The sequence below is a fragment of the Hyperolius riggenbachi genome, chromosome 2 (assembly GCF_040937935.1).
Source record: "Hyperolius riggenbachi isolate aHypRig1 chromosome 2, aHypRig1.pri, whole genome shotgun sequence".
Taxonomy (NCBI): domain Eukaryota; kingdom Metazoa; phylum Chordata; class Amphibia; order Anura; family Hyperoliidae; genus Hyperolius; species Hyperolius riggenbachi.
The window spans coordinates 537,209,223-537,228,913 of NC_090647.1; the positions used below are offsets into that span (position 1 = coordinate 537,209,223).

General features: G+C 43.8%; 1 protein-coding gene across 1 annotated transcript in view; it reads left to right on the plus strand.

Annotated features, from left to right (window-relative positions):
* LOC137547286 (low-density lipoprotein receptor-related protein 11-like) overlaps positions 1-19,691 on the plus strand; it is an 88,467-nt gene that overhangs the window by 35,109 nt on the left and 33,667 nt on the right. Inside the window, exons 3-5 of the mRNA XM_068270711.1 lie at positions 1,779-1,920; positions 10,165-10,299; positions 17,083-17,280. Of these exons, the coding sequence (XP_068126812.1) occupies positions 1,779-1,920; positions 10,165-10,299; positions 17,083-17,280 (475 nt within the window). The remainder of the gene's footprint in view (positions 1-1,778; positions 1,921-10,164; positions 10,300-17,082; positions 17,281-19,691) is intronic.

Genomic DNA, 19,691 nt, shown 5'->3' on the forward strand with positions numbered 1-19,691 from the left:
GGGCCAAGTCCATTAACTGCTCCTTACCTTTATACAAAACTACATATCTGAATAGAAGATGCCCAAAAAAATATTATAAAGTCTGGGGCATATGGGAATCCAGAATTATGGACCCCACGGACTCTGAATTTATCCCAATATTGTCATAATATTTTTTCTTTCTCCCCATCTTATAATAAATAGATAAGGCGGAGATGGAGGGGTCGGGGGCGAATCGAGGTTCGGGTGGTCATCTCTTTTCTTTTCTTTCTTTCTTCCTCTCTCTTCCTCTTCTTTTCTCCACTCTTCTCTTTCTCATCTACAGGGTGGTTTATTAAATATTGATAACCCAATATGTGACACTAATTTGACACTACAAACTGTATTTATGCGTCTTTATTATTATTGCTTATCAAGAATGTCTGTACAAGAATCTCTCAGACTGATTGTCATATTATGGAAACCACAACTGTACTTTATTGTTCTGGTAACACTGATTTTTATTAAGCAGATTAAATAATACACAAAGACCGTTAGAAGATTGGAAGTTAACTTACAAATCATATAAAATTTAAGAGTCAGTGATGTAAGAGTCTTAGGGTGAAAAGTTCTTCAGCCAGTCTTCATGTGGCTCGTATATTTGTTTACTTCTCTGAGATGGATTTTAATAATACACCTATTTCTTTAAAGAAGTAGACAGCCTTGTATATGGGGGGGGGGGGGGGGAGGGAGGGGGGGGGGAGGGATTAGGGAGGGGGAGAGGGGAGGGGGTAGTGTAATAGGGATAAGGGAGGGAAGAGTTTAATTATTATTAAAGGTCAACCAGCTAGATAATCAGCAGATAGCAACAATTGAAAATAAAGAACTGATGGACAACGGGTCCAAGTGGGTCACGATGGTCAGATATCCCGCATATCAGTTTTGATAGTTACCTCAGATGAGGTTAGTTCTATTTAGAGATAGAGGGAAGGAAGGGCCTAATAGAGAGGATTGTATAGAGTCCTTGTATTGGGTATAGAGGGGATGATATGGGGATTTGTTTTTCCCTCAACTACCACATTCACTCCAAAGCCCATTCGTCTCCTTCAGCATCCCAAAAAGATTTAAGCATATGTTCTGCTCAGCTAGATAATAAAAGTGGCAAACACGCTGCACCATTGACATCACAGGACAGTTGCCTATAAAACTAGACTTCTGACTCTGGGCTCAAGCTTCATTCATCTTACAGATTGTTATCTTCATCTGGCAGTGCTGTGGTCTGGGCAACCTATATATCATGTTCATGTGGTGTTGCCAAGGCAGGATCCATATCCACTTCGGGTGGGGTATGGGGAGGCATGGCTAGGTACTTTATTGTTCTATAAACACTTTGTTGTATTTTTCCTTTTCAAAAATCAATAAAAATTAAACTGTTAAAAAAAGAATTGTACTTAGAAGATCAGAAGCAGCGGTGTGATAGAGGCTTCTGGGCATGTGCAGCTACTTTGCAGTATTTAACAGTGGGATAATGCAATCAAAGGGGGAGGGCACAGTCTGAATCTCAAAGAAAGGCTAGCAGCCTATAGAAGTGGCAGCTTGTGATGCTAAAAGTGGCCAGTGTCTTGACTCCTGGCCAAATACTGATCAGAGATTTATTAGACACCATCTAATGAAGGAACCTCAGCAGAGACAAAACAAGCTCTTCAAATGAGTGCCTATACAGATATTGGAATGCATTTGTGGCTAGTGGGGCTTTAATGGTATCCACTACTTGTGTTATTAGTTGATGTACCATAAATTACTTCTGATCTTCTCAACAGGTTCCTCAGCCTGGGACTTTAAAGCTCTCTCACTTGCAAGAAGGAGTTTACACCCTGCAGTTGACTGTGACTGACACATCTGGCCAGAAAAGCTCAGACAATGTCTCTGTCAGTGTTCTCCCGGCTGAGCATCATGTACCAGGTACCTCACAAACAGATTTTGTTACTTAGCAAACTGAAGTACTTTTAGAAAGTATTCTTCATAAACATGTAATACTGTATGTAGCTGCTCAAAATAACTAGAGAAGAGTGGATAAGTTAGCATGAAAAAGGATTTGCAGTAGACCAATCCAATAGCAGCAAATGCACAATCAATGTGGTCCAGCGGTCTACTTTTCACAGAACTAGGCTTTGGTTGTCCACTTCACTAATGACAAGTCTGGGTGCAGGCTTTCCTTACTCGCGCATTCGTCTGTGACACCAAGTGGGTTGTTTTGCAGGACCAGATTTCTGGAAAGGCCGCAAAGGCCTGCGCCTTGGGCGCCTGCTGGTCAAAGAGTGGCTGGACATGGGAAAGGAGTTGCTGAATATGTAAGAAATGCCTGCAAATGGAAAGGAAAACCTGTAACTGGGGAGCAACATGTGGAAGAAGGGAGATGCTGCTCAACGGAGCTGTACATGAAATACAGGGATTGTGGTACACATGAAAGAGGGGGTTGCACAAGGAATGGGAGGAATGCATGTGAATAAGAAACAACAATAAGTTGGACTAACGGTGGAAAAAGTATAAATCTGCCAGTTGCCTGCCAGTCCAGCTGATCTCTTTGGCTGCAGTATTGTCTAAATCAGAGTCTGAATCACACACCTGTAACCAGTATGCAGCTAATCTTCACAGATCAGAAACACCTGATCTGTATGCTTGTTTAGGGTCTATGAATAAAAGTATTAGATGCAGTGGGTCAGTAGGGCTGCCAGGCTAAGTGCATTGTTTAAAATGAAATAAATATGGCAGCCTCCATATAATCTCACTTCTGTTATCCTTTAAAGTAAAAATAAAGTGAGATACTTACCTATGGAGAGTGAAGGCTTTGGATCATAAAGAGATTTCCCGTTCCTCCCTTGGTCCCCTTGTTTCAGTGCTGTCACCTCTGTTAGAGCTATTTCACCAACTGGTCAAATACACCTCCATGAGCCCTTGGAAAGCTTCATATTGGGAGCGCTTGGAGACACGAGCTCCTGAGATCTTAACATAGAGTAAGCTTGTAACATAATCTAGACAGGTGTAAGTTGTGATGAACATTACGTAAAGTCGTCCACCATCGCCAACGACTTGCGTAATGGTCCAGCCCATTACTGTCAGTCCTGTGTAGATTTAACCATTTCAGCCCGCGGGGATTTTTCACCTTATGCATCGGAGCAATTTTCACCTCCCATTCATTCGCTAATAACTTTATCACTACTTATCACAATTTATTGATCTATATCTTGTTCTTTTCCGCCACTAATTAGGCTTTCTGTGGGTGGTACATTTTGCTAAGAGACACTTTACCATAAATGCATTTTAACAGGATTAATAAGAAAAAAATGAAAAAAAATCATTATTTCTCAGTTTTCGGCTATAATAGCTTTAAAATAATCCACGCTACCATAATTAAAACCTATGTATTTTATTTTCCCGTATGTCTCGGTTATTATACCATTTAAATGTTGTCCCTATCACAATGTATGGCGCCAATATTTTATTTGGAAATAAAGGTGCATTGTTTCCGTTTTGCGTCCATCACAATTTACAAGCTTATAATGTAAAAATTGTTTGTAGTATACCTCCTTCAAATGCATATTTAAAAAGTTCAGACCCTTAGGTAACTATTTATGTCTTTTTTTTCTTTTTTTTTTAATTGTAATTTTTTTTTCCATTAAAATTTTTATTTGGTTAATATTTTGGTGTGGGACATAAACAGGTTATTTTTTATGTTGTTATCTGTGTAAATTGTAATGTACAAAATGTGTAGCTGTAGTTTTACTATTTGGCCACAAGATGGCCACCTTCATTTTTGTTTACCCTCCTTGTACTTCTCGCTAAGCGGAAGTACAAGGGGGATGCGGAAATCTGTACGGGCAGAAGAACTGAAGCCTCACAGGTGAGCGCTTCGGTTTTTCTGCGGGGGAAAGGGATCGGTGATCGGGAACCACGTTCCCTTTTACTGATCCCAGGGCTACCGGGGGACACAACGGGGATGCGCCCGCGGGAGCGCGCCCAAGCGCTGCAGAGCTGCCGCCCGCACGAGAGCTTCACGTCCGGGCGGCGGAAACGGTTTCCTTTTGCTCTCTTCTCACTGAAAGCAAAAGCCCCTCACCCATATCCTGTGAGGTCAGCAAGGAATTTCACACCTAGCCCGACCTCCCGAAGGAGAGCCATTTCCTGCCAGAGCCCTCTCCCAAAAAGCCAGCTCGAACTGGCAGAGATAAGAATCCACGCCAAAAATCATACAATCAAACAAAGAGAACTTTTATGTATTTGTAATTCAAAATAGCCTTGTCACAGAAAGACAAAAAACACATTTTCTGATACCTATAAATCAGCTCTATCATTCACCTGAACTACAATTTTCTAACTGTCAGGAATCAGTAGGAAAACCGCTTTATCCGGCCTGCGTAGAGCGAATGCGATAGAATAGGCACGTGTAGCCTCAATTAACACAGGGTCGCAGGCCGCTTATGAATATAGCCTCGGATTTGCGATGCACCAATCTGGGCCAGAGTCACACAGAGAATTAATAAATGTACATTTTTTGCTGAGTCTGGGGGCGGCAACCTGCTGATTAGGAGGTAACCCTGCATTAAACACACCTACTTTCCAGGTAGTGACAGCCCAAAACTCAGGTCCTATAAAAGTGGGGCGGGACCAAACCCGCCCAGTTCTCCAAATTCCATCGACCAGGAAAGTCCAGGCATGCGTTCAAGGAGAACCGACGCATGTTGTGTTCAAGGACTCTTAACGTTTCTTCATTCGCCAAATGGACTGCTCAGCCGTAATCCTTTTATTTTAAGCTTTGTGTCTAGGTGTTAATCTGTGTAAATGTATGTAATGCAACTTTGTTATAAAAACGTTTAAAAATCGTTATGGTTACAATCTATTCTGAATATACACAAACTTACCTATTCTCCTGAAATCGCTACCGTGTTTAACAGAAGTGTACCTTTATAACTCGTATGCGAGAACTCGGCTCAGAGATCTCAGATCTGACCCAGATTCCTGCATACTGCTAAGGGTTAACAGAGCGTTCTCGAAGTCCTAGTATAATTACAGTAGCGGGCTGTGTAACTCGCTTGGTGGCAGATCTTTGAATTGTATGTGTGTGGTCAATCCTTTGGCGTCTGAACGCTACCTCCGCGAGTCAGTTCATCAAATTGCGAAGTCGTATTACCCTTCGTGATGAGCAAAGTGACCGTGTGAGAGGATTTCTGACTCTGATCGATTGACCCGCCCGCAGACCGGCCTTGCGGTTTGTGACATAAGTCACATGCAAAATCTCAGCACACCAACAGCTGAGCGCCCAGATCTCACAACACGTTCTACCAAATACACAGCACCGATGTAAGATGACCTACATCACAGAGTTTCACATAAAGCTTGAGGTCGTTCAGCACTCACAAAATTACTAGGTATAAGGTGGAAATCTGTGTCCTCAATTATGGAATTACATTTCAATTATGGTATCAAATGAACACAGTTCTGTAAACTTACAAGGTATGGTAAAGAATAACTGTATATGTACAGTCACCCCCCACCCCGAGTGGATTATAAATATAATTCTTACCTAGGATGTTGGGATACAGAGATATGAACACTCAAATCCACTCTTGCAGTTGTAAGCAATAGTTATCTCCTGTTTACTCCAAGATGGACATAGAGCAGGAAGCAGGGCTTTTGACATCACAGTCATAAATGGCCAAAGCTCTGCGCTCCACAACCAGAAGCCCACCTATTGGTCCATGTCCATACATCTTTGGGTAGACAAAAGATGATGCCATGTTGTTTACAGTTGTAAGAAAGAAGTGAGAGCTTTAGTGGTCAGACCTCTGTATCTGGCCACCATAGGACCAGTTACTGGTCCAGTTTAGATATTTGATGCACTTTGAGGCAAACAGGTAAATGTACGTGTATATACAGGGGTTGGACAAAATAATGGAAAAATCTTGTGTTGTAGGTCCACTTTTTGCGGCAATTACAGTCTCAATTCTTCGAGGTATTGGTTCATACAAATTGTGAATTGTTTCCAAAGGAATTTAGCCCATTCTTCATTTAAAACATCCTCCAGTTCTTTTAGAGCCGATGGCGGTGGAAATCGACTTCTTACTTGAATCTCTAATAATGACCATAAATGCTTAATAATGGTGAGGTCTGGGGATTGTGGTGGCCAGATGAGATGCTCAACTTCATTAGAATGTTCCTCATGCCATTCTTTAAAGGGGTATCGTCACCATAAAAATCAAATTTCAACAGCAACTGGTCTGAGTGTATTAAGTGATAAAGATGCTAAGCCTGCATTCAAAACTTGCAAAACTTTTTCTGCTCTTATGATTTGGAGTTATCACATACTTTACTGTACATACTGTAACCCTTCCAATGCTGGTCTAGTAAAAAAAAAATGCTGGTTGCATATAATATACTGTAAATAATGTTTTAGAGCAAAGTTGAAATGCAGGGTTATATTCCGCTTTAAGCGTGCCCTTAGTGGTTGCAGAAAAAAAAACACAATCCAGGCTCATCTCTTCAAGTGAGGACATGCACAGTAAACCTGTAAATGTTATAAAGACAAAAGTTAGATGCTTACCTCACTAGAGGGAAGCCTCTGGATGACCCAGAGACTTCTCTGATCCTCCTGCAGCCAGCGATCCTCACCGGGACCCTCTTCTTCTTTATGCTGGTGCTGCCATTCGTGTACGCAAAAGAAAATCCGTGCATGAGCCGCTTTGTGCTACCACACAGGCACAAGTCATATTGCACCTGTGCAGTGCCGCCAGGCTCGTACTTGAATGGGAGTGCAGCTGTGCGAACCTGTTCTGCAGCACTAGCTAGGTGGAGGCGAGGAAGATGGGGGAAGTCCCTGGATTATCTAGGTGCTACCCTCTACTGAGGTAAGTATCTAACTTTTTTCTTTTTGGGCTGCCAATCAAAGAGATCACTGTGCTTCAAATAAAGTCTTAAAATGCAGCTGTTAAACTGAAAATAAAATAGGACACTTAGATGTTAGTATTAGTAATACACATACAATGTATTATCTCAGTTTACTTTCACTTCAGATTTAGCGATGGTCGTGTCTAGGAGATCTCATGGAGAAGCATGTGATTTGTTTGATCAGCTGATAGATTTGCAGGGCTCTGGTTTGCTGTGATCACATCCTGCTTTAGCACATAACCATGACTAGCAAATCAGAGATTAACCTACGGTATCTATCACCTGACAAAACTGATCACATGCTTTTCCATGAGTTCTCCTAGACGTGACCATCACTATTCAAGGTTGCTTTAGAGCGTGCTTGAAGTGACGTGACATGATGAGATAAACATGTATATGTACAGTACCAAATATATTAACGGTTATAACACAGGCTGTTTTTTTTTCCTTTCCTGTTAACCATCAGGCATGCAAGTGACAGTTCCTTTCTTGTCAGAATTTGTTGGATTATAGCATAACCTTTGCTGATAAGTAACTACAGCTATAAAACGTTTTCCTACAGAAAACAACTTCTAAGGGCAGGGGATTGATAAAAAGGTCATTAACCACTTTGTTCACAGGTCAGTAGATATACGTCCTCTGGGACTTCATCTAAGCCACAGGTCAGTAGATATACGTCTTGTAGCAGAAGCAGTGCTGTGCAGGATTGGGCTTGCTCCTGTGCACATTTCTGGCACTATCTGATGCAGCACTAATTGGTGAATGGGAATATAAGCTTCCTGAGCTAATGAGATTGATTTTTACTATTAAAAATACTTTTATTTTGTCATTTCATAGTGAAAAACACACTCTGTGGCATTATTTCAGAATCAAATATCTTCACCATAAATTGTAACCGGAACATAATCTAAGTTTTGTGATAAGCAGTAAGAATAGCCAAACAAAATTGGTGCTTTTTATCTACAGTAGCACTTTTTATTTTTAAACTGGAATTGGTAAAACTGAGAAATACGTGTTTTTTCAATTTTTTTCTTTGTTTTCCCATTAAAATTCATAGAAAACAAAATTGTTTGAGGGAAAAAAATGGCATACAACGAAAGCCTAGTTTGTCTTGAAAAAAACAATATATATTTCATTTCTGTGTCATATATTCAGAAATAACTTTATCCCTACTTATAAGGACATAGCTAAACCGTCAAAACTGCTCTGGTCAATAAGTGGAAAAAAAGGTCTGGATGCGAAGTGGTTAATGTATAATGCAAGACAGAAAATAAAGCGCACCCAGGGAGCAGTATATAACAGATCAAGTAAGGCTGGAATAATCTCACCTTGTGTAGTAGCTGGCAAGCCCATATAGGTTTGTCCAGCAGCAGGACTTTTGTCCCTCTAGCTGGGGACTGGGCTTGGCAATTTAGTTGATCCTCTTCTGCCGTAGATAAAACAGGGATCCGATGGTACTCCTCTGTAAATATCTGCCTGTTCTGTGTGCTCAAATCTGCTATAGGCAGCTGTACTACAGACTGTGGCAATGAGGCTGACAGGCAGCGCTGTTTGAGTGGAGTGTCATAAAGAAACTCCTGGGTTGCTCTGCAAAGCTATGGTAAAAGCTCACAGGCAATTAGGAGTATGAGTGGATATGCTGTGTACCATGCATGCGAGAAAGATGGGCGGCTGCCGTGTAATGATAAAAGGTTTTAATATGCCGTATTAAAAACTTGGCATGTTAAAACCTGTTCACTCCTCCTGTTCACAGAAGTTATTCACTACACTATCTCAATAATTCATGTAGTTTAGCTCTGGGACAGCCATTTTTAGGAGTAGGTGGATAGATACAATTGTTTATCTGTTTATTTTCTCCTCTGGTTCACTTTAAAGGGATACTTAAGTCAAAAATAAGAAATGATTTTTACTCACCTGGGGCATCCCTCAGCCCCCTGAAGCTGTATGGTGCCTTCGCAGCCTCGCTCCGATCCTCCTGTCCCCGCCGGCGGCTACTTCCGGGATCGGCGACAGCCACCGACAGGCTGGGAACGCGAGTGATGGTCCGCATTCCCAGCCGCTATATCACCCTCTATGCTGCTATAGCGTATATATTATACGCTATAGCAGCATAGAAGGTGATATAGCGGCTGGGAACGCGGAGAATCACTCGCGTTCCCAGCCTGTCGGCAGCTGTCGCCGAACCCGGAAGTAGCCGCCGGCATGGACAGGAGGATCGGAGCGAGGCTGCGAGGGCACCATACAGCTTCAGGGGGCTGAGGGATGCCCCAGGTGAGTAAAAATCATTTCTTATTTTTGACTTAAATATCCCTTTAAAGAGGAACTCCAGTGAAAATAATGTAATAAAAAAAAGTGCTTCATTTTTACAATAATTATGTATAAATGATTTAGTCAGTGTTTGCTCATTGTAAAATCTTTCCTCTCCCAGATTCACATTCTGACATGTATTACATGGTGACATTGTTACTGTGGGCAAGTTATGTAGCTGTTTAAAGCTGTCTGTAACAGCCAGAACAGCTAGAAACAGCTATTTCCTGTCTGTGAATATTGTTACATTGTGGCAGTTTGCCCAGAGTACCGCGGTATTCAGAGCCTCTTGTGGGAGGGGTTTCAGCACAAAATTAATCACACAGCGCCCCCTGATGGTCTGTTTGTGAAAAGCATTCTATTTCTCATGTAAAAGGGGGTATCAGCTACTGATTGTGATAAAGTTCAATTCTTGGTTGGAGTTTATCTTTAAGCAGAGAACCTGGAGTCATTTGCATTGCCTGATACTGACACTCAAGGAAGTACATACACAAATTAGCATTCTGTTGCCTAAAACGATCACTTATGATCATCTTGAGTGACAATATAGCGAGAGTCCAGGTATATCCTGTCCCCATCGTCGTCCATCACCAACTGTGCATGTTGGTTCATTTCCTCTCCTGTTGTTTTATAAGCACCTTCTGCTTTTCCTCCCGATCACCCCTCGGTAGCACAGAACAGGCTGCTTAGCATATATAGCTGAGCAGACTTGCTTCTCAGCATATGGCTGAGCAGCATGTCTGCGCAGCAATTGTTTGTCAGCTGGAATGATAACAAAAGTTAATTTTTGATGATCGTTTATTTTCAGTCCGTACCTAGCTATAGTTATAGAGTTATTTTTTGGCATAGCTGTGAAATGTCTGCATACTGCTTCTGAGCTGCCAAATGCCCAGTAATGTTTTGTGTTTGCAGGCCAGCAATCTGTATTTGCCGTTTTTCTTTCTTTTGCTGATTTAGCTTCTACAATGTGCAGTGGCGTTTGCTCCCGTTACCAGTTTATCTGTGATGATGGCTGCTGTATAGATATCACATTGGCGTGTGACAGAGTGGTGCAATGTCCAGATGGCTCCGATGAAGCTTTCTGCCAGAACTGTAAGTCAACACAAGCCTGAGCATTTTTATGGGTGTAAGGGATCAACTATAATGCATGCAAACTGGAAGAGGAACACTAATGAATATATAAATTCCTACATGCATACCTTCTGATTCATCCAACAGTGCAAAGTGCAGGAGACCATAGCAGTTCAATATGCTTGGTACTTCTTATCTAAAAATTCCAAAGATACAATGATTTATTCATATCTGTGCTTGAGTTCAAGATGTATCCGGATATTGTACGATATTTATGTATTGGTGGCAGCAGTCCTCGGGCTGCAGTGATGTCAAGAATAACAGAAGTCGGTCATAACATTTTTATGTCAATAAGCAGACTGATTACTGGTTCATTTTTAGAAAAGAAAGTAAAAATGCTTCCAGGTACTCTTATGTAGTGTTGGGCGAACAGTGTTCGCCACTGTTCGGGTTCTGCAGAACATCACCCTGTTCGGGTGATGTTCGAGTTCGGCCGAACACCTCATGGTGTTCGGACTTTTTAGTTCGGGTTCGCCCGAACAGCTCAATGCCCAGCCGAACAGGCCGTGTTCGGCCGAATACTGCCCCCCTATGGGGTCGCAGGCATAAGGGGGGAGCATGCCCCGGTCGCGGGGGGGGGGGGGTCGGAAATTCCCCCCACCCCCTCCGCTAGCGCTCCCCCCTCTGCCCGCTTCCCCATAAAAAAGTTTGATGAAAGTACCGGTGGCTGGCCTGGCAGTAGAGTGAGTGAGGAGGAGGAGTCCGGAGAGTGACGCGTTGAGGCCGGGCAGCGGGCGGTTCAGCGGTAGAACCCTTGTGGTACTTCCGCCCTTTCTCTGACCTCACGTCCTCTGCATACGAGGGTACGCGTCACGCGTACCCTCGTATGCGTCATCACGTAGAGGACGTGAGGTCAGAGAAAGGGCGGAAGTACCACAAGGGTACAACGCTGAACCGCCTGCTGCCCGGCCTCAACGCGTCACTCTCCGGACTCCTCCTCCTCACTCACTCTACTGCCAGGCCAGCCACCGGTACTTTCATCAAACCTTTTTATGGGGAAGCGGGCAGAAGGGGGAGCGCTAGCGGAGGGGGTGGGGGGAATTTCCGACCCCCCCCCGCGACCGGGGCATGCTCCCCCCTTATGCCTGCGACCCCATAGGGCCCCCAAAAGCGGGATGTTCGGGGAGTTCGGGGTTCGGGCCGAACATGCCGAACATCTGGCCCATGTTCGGCGAACGGACCCGCACCCGAACATCCAGGTGTTTGCCCAACACTACTCTTATGTAGAAGCATCACTTCATTAAAAGGAATGCAGAAATGAGTACCCCAAAAAACGCAGGCACATTACAAGGAGATTACAAGGCTGGACTGTACCTGAGTCTCAACTGCTATCATGTCAGCAAAGGACCTTTTTTCATAGTGTTCTTCTTTTGCATTATTGGACATCTACTGAATGTAAATATTTTGGGGGCTTAAAGGGATACTGTAGGGGGGGTCGAGGGAAAATGAGTTGAAGTTACCCGGGGCTTCTAATGGTCCCCCGCAGACATCCTGTGCCCGTGCAGCCACTCACTGATGCTCCGGCCCCGCCTCCAGTTCACTTCTGGAATTTCTGACTTTAAAGTCTGAAAACCACTGCGCCTGCGTTGCCGTGTCCTCACTCCCGCTGATGGCACCAGGAGCATACTGCGCAGACCAAAGACCATACTGGACTTGTGCAATATACTCCTGGTGACATCAGCGGGATTGAGGACACGGCAATGCAGGCGCAGTGGTTTTCTGACTTTAAAGTCAGAAATTCCAGAAGTGAACTGGAGGCGGGGCCGGAGCATCGGTGAGTGGCTGCACGGGCGCAGGACGTCTGCGGGGGACCATTAGAAGCCCCGGGTAACTTCAACTCATTTTCCCCCGACACCCCTACAGTATCCCTTTAAGTATTTTCCAGTCAAGGGTGGGGTGGGGAGTTATAGTAAATTTATAAGGGGAAAAAAGTGATAGGCGTCAGGCAGATATTTATTGAACGTTCAGGGGAAAAGAAACAGTAATTGTCAGCTCTTTCCAAGTATTCAGCAGCAGGGAGCCACTCTCTACCAAGAATACACCGTACTGAGCTGTCAGATCCTAATGCTAGGTACACACAATGAGATTTTCTTGCAGATTTACTGCCAGATCGATTATTTCCAACAGGTCCGATCTGATTTTCGATCAATTTCCTGTTCACTTCCATGGAAAATCGATCGGACATGCTAGAAATAGTCAAAATAAATCTCATCATGTGTACCTAGCACATAGAGGCATACATACAATGTCCTCTCTGCTCCTATCTACACTAGGGGTTTTGAGAGCACACAGGAGCAGAGAGGACATTGTATGTATGCCTCTATCTACACTAGGGGTTTTGAGAGCACACAGGAGCAGAGAGGACATTGTATGTATGCCTCTATCTACACTAGGGGTTTTGAGCTATGCAGACTATGGTGATTCTGATGGATGCTGGGAAGGTCACATCAAGATTAATCGGGATTTACCATATGCACTAATAAAAATGGATGATTAAAGTTATCTTTTAGCAGATTCTTGCACTAAAAAACCTCTGGTCAATCATGTGCCTTATCACCCACATACAACGTTGTATTACTACAATTGGGCTCTCCTACATCCCCAGGGATCCCTGAGGTCGTATCAAAATTGGCCTACACCCACCCTATGTGACCAGGGACTGTGCTATGCACTAGTGCCAAGTCTGGTAAATGAGGCTAGTAAGGCCAGAAAGCATGACTGGACTTCCATACCCGGAAACCAACGATCCAGACAGATAGCACTTTGTGGGAACTTGTTTTAAATTAGGTAAATATTTTAAGTTATGAATATTTTCATAGTTACTGCAGTTTTACCTTCTGGCAGCAAATGTGAGTCCAGCTTGAAACTGTTACTGCACATTTATAAACGGTGATATTACATATCTTACTGTACAAAGTAGAACAATACCTCACCCATCTCTCTCAGGATAATGTACTGGACGGACTCTAGCCTTCTCTACCGGGGATGCACAGCATTAAAATCATTTTAGAGGAACTGTAGTGACAATAACGTAACAAATAAAATTGCTTCATGTTTTTCAAATATTCATATATAAATAATTTAGTCAGTGCTTGCCTGACTTACATTCTGAAATTTATCACAGGTGGGCGTCATCTTTAGTCCTGCTAGGTGCAGCACTGCGGAATGTTTCTTTACTGAGAGTTCTGAAGCCAGTACAAAATATACTGCTGGGGGGAGGATTCCACATAGCTAATCAGTATAACATTGGGAGGACAGGGCAACATTCGATATGCAGAAATATATACAGTGGGATGTGAACGTTTGGGCAACCTTGTTAATCATCATGATTTTCCTGTATAAATCATTGGTTGTTTTGATAAAAAAAATGTCAGTTAAATATATCATATAGGAGACACACACAGTGATATTTGAGAAGTGAAATGAAGTTGATTGGATTTACAGAAAGTGCGCAATAATTGTTTAAACAAAATTAGGCAGGTGCACAAATGTGGGCACCACAAAAAAGAAATGAAATCAATATTTAGTACCGTATATTCCGGCGTATAAGACGTCTTTTTAACCCCTGAAAATGTTCTGAAACGTCTTGGGTCGTCTTATACCCCGGGTGTCAGGCTGCCGGGTGTCAGCACATGTGCTAGGCTGAAAATATAAATTGTGGTACCGGGTGCTGCTGTCATCAGGGAAACGTTGCAGGCTTCGGCCTCTCCATTTTGACTTAGGCTGCTTACACACAGGGACGTTACAGGCGCACGTTAGTGCAGCCTGTAACACTCCCCCAACACACAGCAATGTAACACAAGTGGGCTGTTCACACTGCCCACGTTGCGTTACATGTAATGCTGCACGTTGTAGTAAAAGTGCAGCATGCTACGGCGTTAGAGCGGCTTAAGCCGCGTTAGACTGTTTGCACATGCTCAGTCGTGTTGGGGAGGAGCGGAGAGCGGCCAGGCACATGGCTAATTAATATTCACTGCACGTTGTGACGTGCAGTGTTTACTTCCTGGTGCGGCCGCTCTGTGCGTGATTGGCCGGCGGGACCACGTGATGCCGCATGCGTCCAAGAGTACGCATCACGGACACCAGAGTGAGCTGCACAACGCGGCTCACTCTGACGTCCACATCGAAGAGCACCAGGCCTTGCGTTAGGTGCCACATTAAGGTCGCATAACGTGCACCTAACGCAACGTCTTGGTGTGCAAGTAGCCTTAAAGTTTCCAGCAATCCAGGGCATATTGTGAACAGACACTCGCGTGGGTAATAGAGCAGCTTCCTTGTTCGGGGGTCACCTGACTGGTGACGTGTGTGCTCCACTGGTGATGTGTGCTCACGTCGGAAGAGATTGTCTGCAGAACACACTATTGTGGAGCGCACATGTCACCGGTCAGGTGACCCGCAACCAGGAAGCTGCTCTATTACCCACGCGAGCGGCTGTTTGCAATATGCCATCTGGATTGCTGGAAACTTCAACTCAAAATGGAGAGCCCGAAGCCTGCAACAATTCCCTGATGACTCCAGCACATGGATCAGTGAAGGAGTCCCCGCATAGCGAGCACATCTCTGTTTCCTCCCCCAGATGACTGCAACACCCGGTAATGCCAGTTGCTACTACCGGTATCTTTTATTCTGTATTTATGGTGTATATTTATTTATGATGTCCTATGATACAATCATTTTTATGTGAGGTTATGTGAGGTGCAAAGGGGTTGGTATACAGGGGTTTGACAGGTGGATGGAGGATGCAGAGAGGGGGTAGTCTTATACGGCAACTCTATATTTTAACTGGAAGAATTGGGGGGTCGTCTTATACGCCCAGTCCTTTTATATGCCAGAATATACGGTAGATCCTCCTTTTGCAGAAATGACAGCCTCTAAATGCTTCCTGTAGGTTCCAATGAGAGTCTAGATTCTGGTTGAAAGTATTTTAAACCATTCCTCTTTACAAAACATCTCTAGTACATTCAGGTTTGATGGCTTCTGAGCATGGACAGCTCTCTTTAACTCACACCACATTTTTCCAATTATATTCAGGTCTGGGGACTGAGATGGCCATTCCAGAACATTGTACTTGTTCCTCTGCATGAATGCCTTAGTGGATTTTGAGCAGAGTTTAGGGTCTTTGACTTGTTGAAAGATCCAGCTCGGGGGCAGCTTCAGCTTTATCACAGATTCCTGGACATTGGTCTCCAGAATCTGTTGATACTGAGGAATCCATGCGTCCCACAACTTTGACAAGATTCCCAGTCCCTGCACTAGCCACACAGCCCCACAGCATGATGGAACCACCACCATATTTTACTGTAGGTAGCAGGTGTTTTTCTTGGCATGCTGTGTTCTTTTTCTTCCATGCATAACACCCCTTGTTATGCCCAAATAACTCAATTGTAGTTTCATCAGTCCACAGCACCTTATTCCAAAATGAAGCTGGCTTGTCCAAATGTGCTTTAGCTTACCTCTGTTTGTGCTGTGGGTGGAGAAAAGGCTTCCTCTGCATCACTCTCGCATACAGCATATCCTTGTGTAAAGTGCGCCGGATGGTTGAATGGTGCACAGTGACTCCATCTGCAGCAAGATGAGGTTGTAGGTCTTTGGTGCTGGTCTGTGGGTTGACTCTGATTGTGCTCACCATTCGTTGCTTCTGTTTATCCAAGATTTTTCTTGGTCTGCCACTTCGAGCCTTAACTTTAACTTAGCATGTGGTCTTCCACTTCCTCAATATGTTCCTAACTGTGGAAACAGACAGCTGAAATTTCTGAGACAGCTTTCTGTATCCTTCCCGTAAACCATGATGGTGAACAATCTTTGTCTTCGGGTCATTTGAGAGTTGTTTTGAGACCCCCATGTTGCCACTCTTCATAGAAAATTAAAAGAGAAGGGAAAATTACAATTGACCCCTTAAATACTTTTTATCATAATTGGATTCACCTGTGTATGTAGGTCAGGGATCACTGAGCTTACTTAACTGCCATACAGGAAAATCATGATGATTAACAAGGTTGCCCAAACTTTCGCATCCCACTGTAGATACTGGAGTTGTTTCTGAGTTTTTGATGCCGAAACTGGGAAAATTACCATAAAAGTGGGTAACCTGATTAATTTACTGCATTGTGCTATATTTCACTATAGTGCCTCAATAATTAAGCAAAATAAAATTTAAGGAGAAGCAGTATAGAATCCTTTTAAAGAACATTTGGAATGTTAAAATATTTAGGGCCCGTTCACACTGCACGCGTTTCCAGCCGCGTTTTGGAAACGCGTGCAGGTGGCCAAAACGCACGACATCAGACATTGCATAGAGTGCAATGTCTGATGTTCACACTGCATGCGTTCCGGACCTGTGCGGTCCGGGAACGCATGCTGCACGCAGATTTTGCAAAAACGCGCGGCTGTCCCATTCACTTTTCAGTGATGGGATCAGCCCGCAACGCACACAAACGCGGATGGCCATGCGTTCGTACGCGTTGCGGTCCGCACGCGTTCCGCACGCATGGCCATCCGCATTTCTGATCTGAACGGGCCCTAACTCTTGTTTATAAAATCCTCTCTGCTATGGTATAGGGTGCATACACACATGCAATTTTGATCGCTCAATCACTGACCAATTTTGAAACCATTTTCAATTTTGAATACTATGAACAGATTGCGTAAGTAAGCTCTCATACTACATGCAAGTGGTAGAATTGGAAATCATCAGTCAATCAAAATTGGATGTGTATCAGCATAAGTTGTTTTTGTTTTTTGTAGTTAATGCTGGCCGGAAGACTGTGATCCATATCACTGACAAAGCAGAGAGGCATCCAGACACAGGATCTGTGGGAAGGACCGAAGAGGATTCTGCATCAGAAAAATCGAGGGTCATTGGGAAGATTTCTGTGCCCACAAACGCAGAAAGGAACCAGCCACCTCCTCAGGAACTAGCTCACAACAGTGTGCAGAATACAGGTAGAACATTCTGTTTTTGCATTCACATGAACAGATATTAGAACTTAATATAAGGGTAGTTCTTTGTTTTAAAGAGAACCAGAGACGAAGCACCCTCATGTATTTTATTACATTTATCAATGGGAACATGACAGTAAACACCTGCCCTGCTTTTAGTTTCATTGTTATCTGCTTAATTAGTCTAATAGCAGCTGTGATAAGAATCCCGACTGGCTCAGTCTAGGTTTGACCTGGAATCATTATAGCTGAGTCAATCTTCTGTGGAGTCTTTTCAAGCCCAAGCCTGCCACCTCCTGGCTTATATTTCCTGCTTTGCATACTGAGAGCTGTGATGACATGGGAGGAGCTGCTCCTGCTGAGAGAAGTTCTGAAACAGATCATATTGCATATTGCTCTGAAAACTTATCTACAGTATGCAGACAGAGTGCACACAGACATCGATGATGACTGCAGTTTCATTCCTATGAGAGACACTTCCTACAGGCAGCTGTACATCATACCAAAATGAAAGCACACAGCAGCCTTTCTCATATAGCCTAGACAGCACATCCAGAACAACTCATAACCCGGAAGCAGTAGGTATATGAGCCGGTGGCCATATTTGATTTTTCCTGGAGCAATAATGGAGAAAAAACACTAAAAAAGGCACACCAGAGTGGCGAAATTATCAGGTAGTGCATTTATTCTTTACAAGCTATCAACTGATATGTTTATTTTGTGTGAAACGTTCATCTCTGGTTCCCTTTAAAGCCCATGTACTGGATTTTAAAACACTACCCCCCCTCCACCTCAAGTATCAATAGGGAATAGACTTGATTAATGAGATACTAACAATTAGAAGTTAATGCAGGTTTTATACAGATGTATGCAGCTTGGTATAAATCCAATCAGAATCATCAGCTACTGCTATTGGTCAAATTCCAAGTTGCATAGATTTGAATAAAATTACCGAGCAATGGGTATTATGGTTTTGAGTGACACATGTCAAGACAAGACACATAATATTTATATTGCCCTTTTCTCCTGGCGGACACACTCTAGTGTAGTGGCAGTGTTAGGGAGTCTTGCCCAAGGTCTCCTCACTTAACCTTCCTGGCAGTAAAGCCGCACAGGAGGTTTTCTCAGGCCCTGCTGGGTCGATCTGCTTTTTTTTTTTTTTTTTTTGCTGAACGCAGCTAGCACTTTGCTAGCTGCGTCAGCATACCGATCGCCGCCGCCCCGCGCCAATTCGTCGCCATCCGCGTCGCCGTACAGCACCCCCCCCCCTAGACCCCTGCGCTGCCTGGCCTATCAGCGCCAGGCAGCGCTAAGGGGTGGATCGGGCGATCGCCATGGCGACGGGGGAAGCCCTCCAGGAAATCCCGTTCTTTGAACGGGATTTCCTGATCGCCTATCGCCGAAGGCGATCGGCGGGGCTGGGGGGATGCCGCTGAGCAGAGGCTATCATGTAGCGAGCCCTAGGCTCGCTACATGATTTAAAAAAAAAAAAATCAAAAAACGGCTGCGCTGCCCCAAGGCGGTTTTCAATAGACCGCCAGGAGGGTTAATAGATGCAGGCTTACTGAACAGGAAGAGCCAAGGTGTGGAGGGGCAGTAGTGTTGGGGTGATTCAGGCTCCTTTGAAGCAGCATACAGTATTATGGAAGGAGACAGAAGACAGAACAAAGCTGACTGAGGATCATGGCTGTCCGGATATAATGTAGTCAAGGGCATAACTACAAATCTTGGGACCCCCAGCAAAAACTTTGATGAGGCCCCACAAAAGTTCATACCCTTTGTCCAAGTTGTTAAGGACAGTGAAGACTCGGACACACCTCTTCAAATAGACAACACATTTATTCATGCATCAAGGGCCGTTGATACAGGCATCATCAGAGTAATGCTACAGATGAGTGGCAATACAGGCATCATCAGAGTAATGCTACAGATGAGTGATGATGCCTGTATTGCCACTCATCTGTAGCATTACTCTGATGATGCCTGTATTGCCACTCATCTGTAGCATTACTCTGATGATGCCTGTATTGCCAGAGTAATGCTACAGATGAGTGGCACACAGTAGATTTTATAGGGTTACAAGTATGCAAAAATATACACTCCCTGGGGCTGGCCAGGATATTTGTCATTATTACAAAAACCAGTCATAGATCAATATTCATAAACATACATATATCCAGGCACATCGCCTCTAGTTAGGACATTAAATAAATTATTAGGGAAAGGGAGGTGCTGAAGGGGGTGTGGCTAGAAAACAGCAAAAATCTATTAACCCTTCGCACACTCACATGCAAATGTTCACACAATTGCATTCACAGATTCACTCATCCAGGCACAACTGTTATCCCTACAGCTAAATTAAAAGCCAGGGTTTTAGTTCACAGAAGAATGCATTCTTATACTTAATCACCTAT